The 12,031-nt window shown below is 59.0% G+C and overlaps 3 protein-coding genes across 3 annotated transcripts in view; 1 reads left to right on the top strand and 2 right to left on the bottom strand.

Moving 5' to 3' along the window:
• Window positions 1–6,493, top strand: part of GABBR1 (gamma-aminobutyric acid (GABA) B receptor, 1) — a 14,670-nt gene extending 8,177 nt beyond the window's left edge. Inside the window, exons 7-21 of the mRNA XM_010569925.1 lie at window positions 58–159; window positions 478–543; window positions 1,005–1,196; window positions 1,287–1,529; window positions 1,775–1,838; window positions 3,278–3,355; window positions 3,470–3,620; window positions 3,996–4,128; window positions 4,358–4,474; window positions 4,547–4,654; window positions 4,985–5,078; window positions 5,301–5,428; window positions 5,524–5,652; window positions 5,885–6,028; window positions 6,242–6,493. Coding sequence (XP_010568227.1) covers window positions 58–159; window positions 478–543; window positions 1,005–1,196; window positions 1,287–1,529; window positions 1,775–1,838; window positions 3,278–3,355; window positions 3,470–3,620; window positions 3,996–4,128; window positions 4,358–4,474; window positions 4,547–4,654; window positions 4,985–5,078; window positions 5,301–5,428; window positions 5,524–5,652; window positions 5,885–6,028; window positions 6,242–6,493 — 2,001 coding nt within the window. The remainder of the gene's footprint in view (window positions 1–57; window positions 160–477; window positions 544–1,004; window positions 1,197–1,286; window positions 1,530–1,774; window positions 1,839–3,277; window positions 3,356–3,469; window positions 3,621–3,995; window positions 4,129–4,357; window positions 4,475–4,546; window positions 4,655–4,984; window positions 5,079–5,300; window positions 5,429–5,523; window positions 5,653–5,884; window positions 6,029–6,241) is intronic.
• A 2,044-nt stretch (window positions 6,494–8,537) lies between these two features.
• Window positions 8,538–9,125, bottom strand: RNF225 (ring finger protein 225). The gene has a single exon (XM_010569923.1). The coding sequence runs from the start codon at window positions 9,123–9,125 to the stop codon at window positions 8,538–8,540; it is 588 nt and encodes a 195-aa protein (XP_010568225.1).
• A 934-nt stretch (window positions 9,126–10,059) lies between these two features.
• RPS5 (ribosomal protein S5) lies at window positions 10,060–11,111 on the bottom strand. Its single transcript, XM_010569911.1, has 5 exons — window positions 11,002–11,111; window positions 10,698–10,907; window positions 10,474–10,602; window positions 10,263–10,361; window positions 10,060–10,157 (listed from the first exon to the last, which is right to left on the bottom strand). The coding sequence occupies exons 1-5, from the start codon at window positions 11,104–11,106 to the stop codon at window positions 10,089–10,091; spliced, it is 612 nt and encodes a 203-aa protein (XP_010568213.1). The 5' UTR covers window positions 11,107–11,111; the 3' UTR covers window positions 10,060–10,088.
• Window positions 11,112–12,031: the final 920 nt, after the last annotated feature.

Genomic DNA, 12,031 nt, shown 5'->3' with positions numbered 1-12,031 from the left:
CCCTCCCTGCCTGCCCCTCCTGCCTGCTCCCCACTCCTCCTGCCCGCCCACCACCAGACCCTCGATGACCTGGACCAGCGGGTGAAGGAAGCCGGTTTGGAGATCACCTTCCGCCAGAGCTTCTTCTCCGACCCCGCCGCGCCCGTGCGCAACCTCAAGGTGAGTCCACCTTGCCCGTGCCCAGGTCCTCGTCCCCGCCAAGTCCTGCCCCACAGCACCCACAACCATCGGGGTGCAGGTGGAGCCATGTCTTGCACCCCAAAGGGAGCAGAGACACCCCAAGATGGCCAAGCATCCAGATCAACGATGCATCTCCTCCAGCCAGGAGATGGGTAGCAATGCCCATGACCTGGCTGTGCCAATGCCAAGGTTCTGGTTCTCCTCAGCACCCCTATGCAAAGTTATGCAAATGAGGCTGGGTGGATTTGACCCTCTAGGAGCAGAAGTCCCACCCCAGGGTGACTTGTCTCCCCGCAGCGCCAGGACGCCCGTATCATTGTGGGGCTCTTCTATGAGACGGAGGCGCGTAAGGTCTTCTGCGAGGTGAGGAGGTGAAAGGGGGGATGTGGTGTGGGTGGGCACCGTGGGGGTCATGTGGGAGGATGGGACCATGGGTGCTGTGCAGTAGAGAAGGGTGGGTGGGCATCAGGTGGACGTGGGGCAGTTGGGAGAGTGGGGAGATGGATGGTGGGATGGAGCGAAGGGCGGTGGGACGTGTGGGTCAGTGGGCAGAAAGATGTTGGGATGGATGGGTGGAAGTGTGGGTGGGTGTGAGTGTGGTAGGACTGATGGATGGGTGGATGGGCAGGCAGGTGGAATGGTGGGAAGGGAAATGGTTAAGTGGAGGCACAGGGTGAAGAGTGGATGGACAGAGGTCTGGCTGGATGGACAGGATGGGGAGAAGGGTGCTAGATGAGTGAAGGGTGACTGCATGGGATGGGGTGAAGAGTGACAGAGGGAAGGATGGGGTCAAGGGTAAGGCCACTGCTCCTTGGCCCACACAGGTCTACAAGGAGAAGCTATATGGCAAGAAGTACGTCTGGTTCCTCATTGGCTGGTACGCCGACAACTGGTTCCGCATCAAGGATCCGGCCATCAACTGCACCGAGGCAGAGATGGCCGAGGCTGTGGAAGGTCACGTCACCACCGAGATCGTCATGCTCAACCCTGAGAACACCCGCAGCATCTCCAACATGGTATGGGGAGGATGAGGGGACACATGGCACTCCCAGGGGGTCCACTCCATCCCACCCATCACATCACCACTGTTTTTTTTCCCATTCCAGACGTCCCAGGAGTTCATTGAGAAGCTGCAGAAGAGGCTGGGCAAGAACCCCGAGGAGACAGGTGGCTTTCAGGAGGCGCCGCTGGCCTACGATGCCATCTGGGCGCTGGCCCTGGCCCTCAATAAGACCTCGGCAGAGCTGGTCAAGAAGGGGTTGCGCCTGGAGGACTTCAACTACAACAACAAGAACATCACCGATGAGATCTACCGGGCCCTCAACTCCTCCGCCTTCGAGGGTGTCTCGGTGCGTTGCCCACACCTGAGCCCCTGCCAGTCCCCAGTGTGTCGTCTTCTCCTCAATAAGGTCTCCCATGTCCCCAACCCCTCCACCTTCAAGGTGGTGGCGGAGGTGCCTTGAAGGCATCCGTCAAGGATGTCCCTGTGAGCTGCCCCAAAACTCCCAGAGAAAACGTTCTCCCAACACCCCTCTGGGGACATGGTCCTGCCACCTGACAGGTCCCCGACACCCATCTCCATCCCACCCCACAGGGACATGTTGTCTTTGATGCCAGTGGCTCCCGCATGGCCTGGACGCTCATTGAGCAGCTGCAAGGTGAGTGAGCACAGGCAGCAGCCATATCAGGGTGGCACTGTCACTGTATTGCACGTGGTGACCACCACCAAGCATCCCGCAACACCCCTTCAGGCACAACAGCCACGGCTTGGCGTTGCGGCCACGTTGTCTGCACAACAACAGCACACAACCACCCCAAGACGCACGCTGCAACAAGTCCTACCACTGCACAACCTCTCAAGGGGTGGCAACGCACATGGGACAACCTCCCACACCCTTTTGGCCACGTGTCCAACAGGACATGTGTCCTTACCGATACACAACTGCTCTTGCATGTGGCGGAAGGAGGTGCAGAGGTGGAGGAGGTTTGGGGGACAAGCAAGGAGCTTGGGACAAGAAAGTTGTCAAGAGTAGTCAGCATGGATTCACCAAGGAGAAGTCATGCTTGACCAACTTGACCACCTTCTGCTGGCTTGGTAGATGAGGGGAGAGCAGTGGACTTTGTCTACCTTGGCTTCAGGAAGGCTTTCTACAGTGTCCCAGAACATCCTCATAGAGAAGCTGATGAAGTCTGGGCTGGATGAGCAGACAGTGGGGTGGACTGAAAACTGGCTAAACAGCCAGGTCCAGGGGGTGGGGATCAGCAGCAGAAAGTCCAGTTGGAGGCCAGTGCAATACTGGGCCCAGTCCTGTTCAACATCTTCATCAATGATCTGGATGATGGGGCAGGGAGTACCTTCAGCCAGTTTGTTGATGACACCAAACTGGGAGGAGGGGCTGAGATGCCAGAGGGTCGTGCTGTCATCCAGAAGGACCTTGATGGGCTGGAGAAGTGGGCTGAGAGGAACCTCATGAGATTCAGCAAGGGGAAGTGCTCCAGGACCAACTCCAGGCACTAGGACAGGCTGGGGGTCAACCAGCTTCGCAGAGAAGGCCCTGGGGGTCCTGGTGGACACCAAGTTGACCATGAGTCAGTGACATGGCCTTGGTGGCCAACAGTGTCCTGGGCTGCATCAGGAGGAGTGGTGGAGCAGGTCGAGGAGGTGATCTTTCCCCTCTGCTCGGCACTGGTGAGGTCACCCCTGAAGAGATGGGCCAGTACTGGGCTCCCCAGTACAAAAGAGCTACTGGAGAGCATCCAGCAAAGGGCCATGAAGATGATGAAGGACTGGAGCACAGGAGGCTCCAGCTGAGCATCAGGACCCACTTTTTCATGGTGCGGGTGACCAAGCACTGGCAGAAGTTGCCCAGATTGGTGGTGGAGTGTCCACCCTTGGACACATCCAAACACTACATGGACGTGGTCATGGACAACGGGCTCTGGGTGGTCCGACTTGAGCAGGGGGTTGGACCAGATGATGCCCAGAGGTCCCTTCCAACCCCCAACCAGTCTGTGATCCTGTGGGGGTGTGCACAAACACTGGAGGGGTGTCACTCCTCCTTCCCTCCAACCTGACCCATCTCTGCTGCCCTTGCAGGAGGTGTCTACAAGAAGATTGGCTACTATGACAGCACCAAGGACAATCTGTCCTGGTACAACAACGACAAGTGGATTGGTGAGCAGCGCCGCATGTGGGGTGTGAGCAGGGGGTGGGTGTCCCCGCCACGGGGAAGGGTTGGGAAGACACCCCCCCCCTCCACGCTCCCTAATTGTGCCATGGGCTCTGCAGGAGGTGCCCCTCCAGCTGACTACACCAAGGTCATCACCACCTTCCGATTCCTGTCTCAGAAGCTCTTCATCTCCGTCTCGGTGCTGGCCTCATTGGGCATCCTCCTGGCCATCATCTGCCTGGCCTTCAACATCTACAATGGGCATGTCCGGTCAGTGATCCCCCCCATTTTCCTGGTATTTGAGGAAATATTGCACCTTTCCTTTTCCATAGCTGCTAAAAGAAATCTCAGCAGCATGTGGTTAGCAACACCCAGAGGGGAAAAAAAGAGATTATATGCTCCCATGTCCTCCTACATAAGATGACAGTGACAAAACATTGTTGTTAGTAGATATCCCAGTTGCCCGTCTCACTGCGTAGGAGCTATGGGTGCTATCAAGGGTCTGGCTGTAGCACGTGGTTTCCTGTTATCTCACTTCACGTCCTCATTTCTCCCGTCCCGTTGGGTTAGCTGAATGTCATACACCACCGATAGCTGAGCACAGTGGCCGGGTGACACACCATCTCCTCAACAACCCCCTCCCAGGTACATCCAGAACTCACAGCCGTACCTGAACAACATGACGGCTGTGGGCTGCACGCTGGCGCTTGCTGCCGTCTTCCCCCTGGGACTCGACGGGTACCACATCGGGCCGGGGCTTTTCCCTTTCGTCTGTCAGGTATGGGGCTGGTGGGGTGTTGCGGGGGGGTACAGGCAGAGTGGGGACAACCAGAGGATGGGGACCGCCAGAGGAGGAACAGTTGGGAGTAGAGCTGTGGACTTCCTATGGAGTGGGTCAAGGGAGGTCTATGGGAGGGGGGGTTACACTCCATGGGGGTGCAGCGGAGGTGGGTACAGCTGGACGGGGAGGTACAACCATCTTTTCCCAACCCACGTACCCTCCTCAGGCCCGGCTGTGGCTCCTTGGGCTGGGGTTCAGCCTGGCGTATGGCAGCATGTTCACCAAGATCTGGTGGGTCCACACTGTCTTCACCAAGAAGGAGGAGAAGAAGGAGAAGAGGAAGGTGAGAGGTCACCCAGTGGGGGGGTGGTGGTGCATGGGGGTCTTGATGACACTGTTTTGTCCCCACACCCAGACCCTGGAGCCTTGGAAGCTGTATGCCACCGTGGGGCTGCTTGTGGGGCTGGACGTGGTCACACTGATCATTTGGCAAATCGTGGACCCCCTGCACCGCACCATCGAGGTGGGGGCACTTCTCACGGCAGGGGTGGGCTGTTCTCAATGTTGGGGGGATGCCTGTGGTGCTAAGGGGATATTCATGGTGTTTGGGTGCTGCTGAGGAGATGCTCTTGACATTGAGGGGATGCTCAAAGTGTTGGGCTGCTGCTAGGGGAGATGCTTACGGCCTTGCGGTGCTGCTGGGGGGATGCTCATGGTGTTGAGGGGGTGTTACCATGTCAGGGGGCTGCTCACAGCATTGGGGTGCTGCTGGGGGGAGCCCACAGCAAAGGCTCCCCCCCCATATACCCTCACACCCCATCTCCCACCCTGTCTCTCACCCCGTCACCCCCAGGAGTTCACCAAGGAGGAGCCCAAGACGGACACGGACGTCTCCATCCTGCCCCAGCTGGAGCATTGCAGCTCCACCAAGATGAACACGTGGCTCGGTGGGCATGGGGGGGGCTTAGGGGGGGTGGGAAACGGGCAGGGCTGAGAGTGTGGGTGGGACTGGGGAGGTACAGGCAGGACTGGGGGGGACAGGCAAGATTGGGGGTACGAGCAGGGCTGGGGACACGGCGCATTGTAGAGAGCCAAGGGGAGACCCAGGCACCCACGGGGGCCAGGTGGAGGGTCCCTGTTTGACCACCCATGGTTCCCCCCCCGCCCAGGGATATTTTATGGCTTCAAGGGGTTGCTGCTGCTGCTGGGCATCTTCCTGGCGTACGAGACTAAGAGCGTGTCCACGGAGAAGATCAACGACCACCGAGCAGTGGGCATGGCCATCTACAACGTGGCGGTAAGCTGGGGTGGCTGTCCCATCCTGTTCCCCCCCCCATCTTCACCCCACATCCCATAGAGTGACTCCCAAAAACATCCCCTTCCTCCCCACAGGTCCTCTGCCTCATCACAGCACCTGTCACCATGATCCTCAGCAGCCAACAGGATGCGGCCTTCGCCTTCGCCTCGTTGGCTGTCGTCTTCTCCTCCTACATCACCTTGGTTGTCCTCTTCGTCCCCAAGGTGCTGGTGGAGAAAGGGATAGTGGGGTGCGGGTGTTTCTTCTGGGGAGGGGAGGAACAGTTGTCCTACATCCTCCCTTGCAGGGTCAAGGTGTTGCTTCTGCAGACATGGAGGGTTCTTCCCCAGTAGGGTCACGGAATTGGTGATGACAGTCGGCAGGGGACATGGGACAACCGGGTGGGGGTGTTGCCTTGAGGAGGGGGACAACTTTGACAACTGGGGACCATTGCAGATGCGACGCCTCATCACCCGAGGCGAGTGGCAGTCGGAGCAGCAGGACACCATGAAGACGGGCTCATCCACCAACAACAACGAGGAGGAGAAATCCCGGCTGTTGGAGAAGGAGAACCGGGAGCTGGAGAAAATCATCGCCGAGGTGGGTGGGTGGGGGGAAACCCCTAAATGCAGTTTGGGGGTGGGCACCCCATAGAGGTGGGTTGTAGCTTCGAGGGGTTGCTACCCATGCCAAGGGGGTAGATCATCTTTGGGGCTGCAACAGGGGTGACATGGGACAGGGGTCCCAACACTGATAAGGGTCAGTGAGGTGGTATCTGACACCCCCCCCCCCCCCAAATTTGTCACCCGGCAGAAAGAGGAACGTGTATCAGAGCTCCGCCAGCAGCTCCAGGACCGCCAGCAGCTCCGGTCCCGCCGACGGTCGTCCAACCCTTCCCGTGAGGCTGACAACCATTTCTCTCCGGGGTTGAGCGCCGCCCCGGCCCCCCCGGCCCCCTTCTACCAGCCCAACCTCCCCCTGGTCCGCTGCCTGGTCTCGGAACAAGCCGACAAGCTCGGCCGGGGCAACTGTGACGGTAGCCGCGTCCATCTCCTCTATAAGTGACTCCCACGGGTGTCAGGGCTAGAGCAGAGGGGCGGTGCTATTTGCCGAGGGGTGGAGCTAAGTGGGGTGGGGTCAGTGGGTGGGGCTAGGCAGGGAGGGCAGAGCCTCTGCCTTATTATTGATTTTTTTTAAATGTATCTCTTTGTCTTAACCTGGGGGACCACGGCTCTGGCCGGGTCCCCCCCCCGCCCAGGGCTCTGGGTGTCACCCACCCTCCGACTGTTGTCAGTCAGAAAACTATGGGGGGGGGGGGGAGGGGGGGGGTTTTTAATTAAGGGGGAGGGGGCAGAGTGCATGAAGGCTGACTTAACAACATCGAAAGCCCCCCCCCCCAAACTCCCCTACAGCTGTCCCATCTCCCCTACAGTCATCCCACCTCCCTCTCCACTCCAGCCATAGCACAGTCGGACAGTCCCGCTGACTTGTCCTACTCCAACCTGTCCCTGCTACACCTCCACCACATCCCCTCCATCCCCCCCGCGCTGTTGCGCACAACCGGAGCTCGGCTCCTGGTGTAGCAAACAACCGCCCTGATAACCCCCCTGTAACAGTGTTATTGTAGCCCAGTGTCGATACAGGCCATGTGGGGACACAGGAGCAGGCCCAGGGATGCAGGCGGTTGTATCACAAGTGGCAATTCCTGTAGTTTAATGTCAGGCTGTAGTCTACAACTGCATCTAGTTAAGTCTAGTCAGACTGTAGTGCACAACTTGTACGTACAATCAAATTGTATTGCACATTGGGATCGGTTACTGTAACGCACGGTCCGGCTGTAGCCGATGGCTGGTTTGGGATCAGTTGTTGGTACACACGGATTCATTTTTTATGCTGTATCTTCTGACTGTAGCTCACAACCAGCTGCCGTGAGGTGTGAGCACCGTCAGAGAGTCTGTGGCTGGGGCTGTATGTTTGAGCGCAGCGTTAGGTCGGGTCCTGTACGCGCAGACTGTTGTATCCGGGGTCTGGTTTCTCATATGTACAGTCGCACTTTAGTGGACAACCGGACCCTGCTTCTTCTCATGTGTCTGTTGTGGTGTTTAACCATGAAAGGGGAAGTACACCGTACCCCAACCGCTGGGGTTGCGTCCCTCCCCAGACCAGGGGTACCCCAGTAGAGCCAGAGAGCTGTAGCCAGCTCACAGGCATCCTACGGCAGTTTGGCTGTTTTGGAGTGACAGCGAGCCCAAGGAAAGGATCTGGCTGTTCGTGGATCTGATTGATCCTGGAACCAGGCTGTCCAGCACCGGGTACAACCACCCTGGCTGCTTCAGGGTGACAGTGTTCACAGCCGCACACACCAGCCCAACCACCTGCATGTTCTTGCTTTGACATCAACCCCCAAAAATCCAGGTGGGAGTCCCTGCCCCCCACTCCCATTTGGCCGGAGTACCAGGTCCAACCCCCCCCCCACACACCCAAAACACACACCAGCACAGAACACCGTCCCTACCCCGTGCCACCAGTACCAGGGAACGATGCCGATAGCGGCTAGGGATCGTGGTGCCTGTGCCAAGCACTGTCGGAGGGTGGAAAGGGGAAGGGAACAACCAGCTGGAAGAGGGGGAGGAAATTAGACACTGTCACCCTTAATCACCCCCCAAGTCCCCATATATCAGGAACACAGGCATCCCGGCCACGGGGATCCCCATTCCTCTCCCTCTGCTGAACCAAAATTGGTGATTTACATCCCAAAAATCCAGCCTGCAACCACAGGATCCAGGTGTCCTGACTCAGGGAGGGGCAAGGGGGAGGCTGCCCTTGGGATCAGGATTGGAAAAGAAGCACCGGGACACAGTCGCCATCCAGGAAAACAACCCGTTTAATACAGGGGAGACAGGGCTGGTACTGTGCGCCCCCCCCCAGCAAAATCCTGACTCCAAGGTGGGTGCCCCACCCCCCCCAGCCACACATGGGCAAGGGCATGAGCTCAGAGTCCACAGGGGAACAGGGACTCATCCCCATGGTGGGGTCCGTGGGCCATCAAGACAACATGGGGGTCCACGACAGAAAGGGGGGCTCTGCCGTGGGATGGGGGGGGGCCCTCTTAATATGGGGGACAGCCCAGCTCTCCCCAGGTGCTGTTTGTCACCAGCCCTCCCTCACTGCATGCCACGGGCTGGAGGAAGAAGAGGAAGACTCCGCAGAGCACCAAACCCCCTCCCACCACCAAGGCCACCATCAAAGCCACCGCTCGGTACAGAGACCACCGGCCAGAGATCCAGGGCCAACCCCGGTTGGGGGGAGCGGGGGGCTCAGGTCGCCCCAATTCCAGGCTGAGGGTCACAGTGGGGACCTGGTCGATGGGTTTGGGGTGCCCGGGGGGGACGTAGAGCAGCCCCTTAGGACGGCTGAAGCGGACGGAGCCAGTGGGGCCAGGGGGTAGGAGAGCCAGGAGATCAGCATGGGTGGGCAAAGCTGGGGGTCCACGGCAGCGGGGCAACACCGTGGGGCGGCGGCAGATGGGGCAGAGCAAGGTGGGGGCGGCAGGGGCCACCACGGTGACCCTGGCCAGGCATTCGAGGCAGAAGGTGTGACCGCACCCCAACACCTTGGGCACCTTGAAGAGACGATCGTAGGGGGCAAAGCAGATGACGCAATCCAGGGAGGGGAACCCCTCGGTGTCCTCGGCCATGGCCGCGGCGACGTCCCTGGCAGGCAGAAAAAGCGAGACAGTGTTTACCCAGCAGCAATAAGGGCAGCGTGGGGTTGGGGACACCAAATCTATGGGGTAACCAAGCCAAATTGCCCCCAAACCAATATGCCCCCCCACCCTGGGGTGCCAAGAACACCCCTTGGAGACACCAACCCCACACACACTCCGAGAAACCACCCCCCCCAAAAAATACTTTGGGGGTCCAACCTTCAAGGTGGAAGTACCAGCCCCCCCCATGTTAGCAGGGCTCAAACTCAGTCATTTCCCCCCCCTCCTCACCTGCACCCCAAGGTGCCAGCAGTAAGAGCTCACCAAGGGGCCACTCGGCTCCTGGCGCAGCCGACAGTGCCAGGATCGAAGAGGACGTCCGCCACCGTCACACCCACCGCCGTGCCCTGCCCGCATGAGCTGGGACAACATGGGGAGGGACCATCTCTTGCCACCCCCCCCCCCCTCTCCACCTTTGCCGAGCACCCCCAAACCCCATGCCAGCCTTAGTAGGGGGTCCTGGGCCACCAAGGAGCCAGTTCTCAGGGCAGATCCCATTCCACCCCCAGCTGCCATGGGGAGGTGCCGGATCCATATCCGTCCTGGCTCTACTTATCCCGATCCTTTCTTCCGCCTTCTGCCCCTCACGCATATCAGGTGCCGCTCCTCCTCCCACCCTCCCCCAACAGGGAAAAAAACAGGTGCAAAAAGGGTGGGGATGACAGCAGGGGAGCACCCCAACTTTTCCCAGGAGGGAGGAATGAGGCAGGTCTGGGGACACAGAGCGGGACAAGCAGGACATGGAGCCACACCCCTGCCCACTACCCACATTGAGGACCCCCCCCTCAAAGCACCCAAATCCAACAGCATCCATTGTGTCCCACCCCACCAGCCCCACAGCACAGGGAAGATGGAGTTAAGGACACAAAGCAAGTGAATTTTATTAGGTGGCTTTTAACGGTTGGACTTGGCAACACGCTCCAGCTCGTCCTTCTTCTTGATGGCGTAGGAGTTGGAAGAGCCCTGCGGGGGGTGAGATGGGTGTAAGTCAGTTTTTGGGGGGAGTCCATTGTGTCCCCAACTCGTGAGAGCAGGTGACAGCGGTGACGGCTCCGTCCCCCTCCTCACCTTGGCGGCGTTGATGAGTTCGTCAGCCAAGCACTCGGCAATGGTTTTGATGTTACGGAAAGCAGCTTCGCGAGCTCCAGTGCAGAGCAGCCAGATGGCCTGGGGCAAGGAGGACAGAAAAAGGGACGTTGGGGACAGAAAAAGGACATCGGGGACATGAGGACAGGGGGGTGGCAGCCCCTCGGGGTTTAGGGATGAAGAGGGGACATACCTGGTTGACACGGCGCAGGGGGGACACGTCCACGGCCTGTCTACGGACTGTACCGGCGCGACCGATACGGGTTGAGTCCTCGCGGGGTCCGGAGTTAATGATGGCATTAACCAGGACTTGCAGGGGGTTCTGTCGGAGGACAGGCAGGGAGAGAAATGAGCCCCCCCATGCCCAAAACCACCCCCCCCGGGCACCCAAAAACACCCCCCTAGCCCCCTTCTCACCTCCCCAGTAAGCAGATGAATGATCTCAAAGGCGTGCTTAACAATGCGCACGGTCATTAACTTCTTGCCATTGTTCCGGCCGTGCATCATCATGGAATTGGTGAGTCGCTCGACGATGGGGCATTGGGCTTTACGAAAACGCTTGGCTGCATAGCGCCCGGCGCTGTGAGGCAGGTACTTGGCATACTTTTCCTTCACAGCGATGTAATCCTGGTGGGATATTGTGTCAGACTCCTCCCAGCCACCGGAAAGATGCAGGAATCCCCATTACACCCCTCCTTGTCCCCCACCCCTCAAAATATACCTGGAGGGAGATATCATTGATCTGGACATCATCGGTGCTCCATTTGCCGAAGAGTTTGATGTCGGGCGTCTCGGTGACGGCGGGCGCCGTCTCCCAGTCCGTCATGCTGCAGAAAGAACAGGATGGGGGTTAGGAGAGATGCTTGTCACCCCCAAACCCCGTAATTGGGGGGGGGGGTGTCCTAGATCAAACCCCTTTAATTAAAAGGAAAAAGCAAGTGCCTATGGGTCCCAGTGAGCCTAAACGCCCTTCCCAGTATAAACTGGGAAGGCTCTTGGAGTACCTTGCAGGCAGCAGGTCCGCCAGGACTTTTCACAGGGCACTGGGTACCACCCACACACACCCAGACACCCTACACCCCACGTGGGGTGTTCAAGCACCCACAGGTAGGGTGTCTACACAGAGAATGAGAGGGTCCCTCAACATCCCAGAAACAGCAAGGTGACCCAAAGGTGTCCCCAAGCCCCAGACATGACACATGGGTGCTGTGCCCCCAGGTTGTGTGTTTGCAACCCCTCAAGTCCCACCCCCCCAAGTCGGCATGGCGTGCATTACGGGGTAACATAGAGGCGTGGAGCGAGCCTGGTGCGTCACAGGGCTGCATGACACACGCAAAGGGGTGTCCCCGTCAATGAGGGACCCCCAAGGGTCTCATGTTTGTGGGTGTTACGGTGTACGTGAGGAATGGGGTCGGTGCTGGGACAATCACACGATCCCAGTATTACTGGTGAGCGCAAAAACCAGCTACGTGGGGCAGAGGGAAACCCCGATTCCCCGGACACCCCATGCTCCTCCAAACCTCCCCCAAAACAGCCCCCCCTCAACTACCTACCCCAGGAAGTCACCAACCTCCTTTAAGACACCCCCCTCCAGTTCATTCGCACAGTAGCAGGCCCCCCAAAAAAGGCACAGCCGTCTCCTCCCACTTTAAGAGCCCCCCCACTCCTACTTCAGGGCCCTTCCCAACTCCTGCCTCAACCAATCCCCCAGGGCTGAGCCCCCAACTCCTACCTCAGAGCCCTACACACAG

Source organism: Haliaeetus leucocephalus, unplaced genomic scaffold, assembly GCF_000737465.1.
Source record: "Haliaeetus leucocephalus isolate CR32 unplaced genomic scaffold, Haliaeetus_leucocephalus-4.0 Scaffold282, whole genome shotgun sequence".
NCBI classification, from domain to species: domain Eukaryota; kingdom Metazoa; phylum Chordata; class Aves; order Accipitriformes; family Accipitridae; genus Haliaeetus; species Haliaeetus leucocephalus.
Note: the sequence above shows the minus strand (reverse complement) of the source record. Positions and strands in the feature narration are given on the sequence as shown.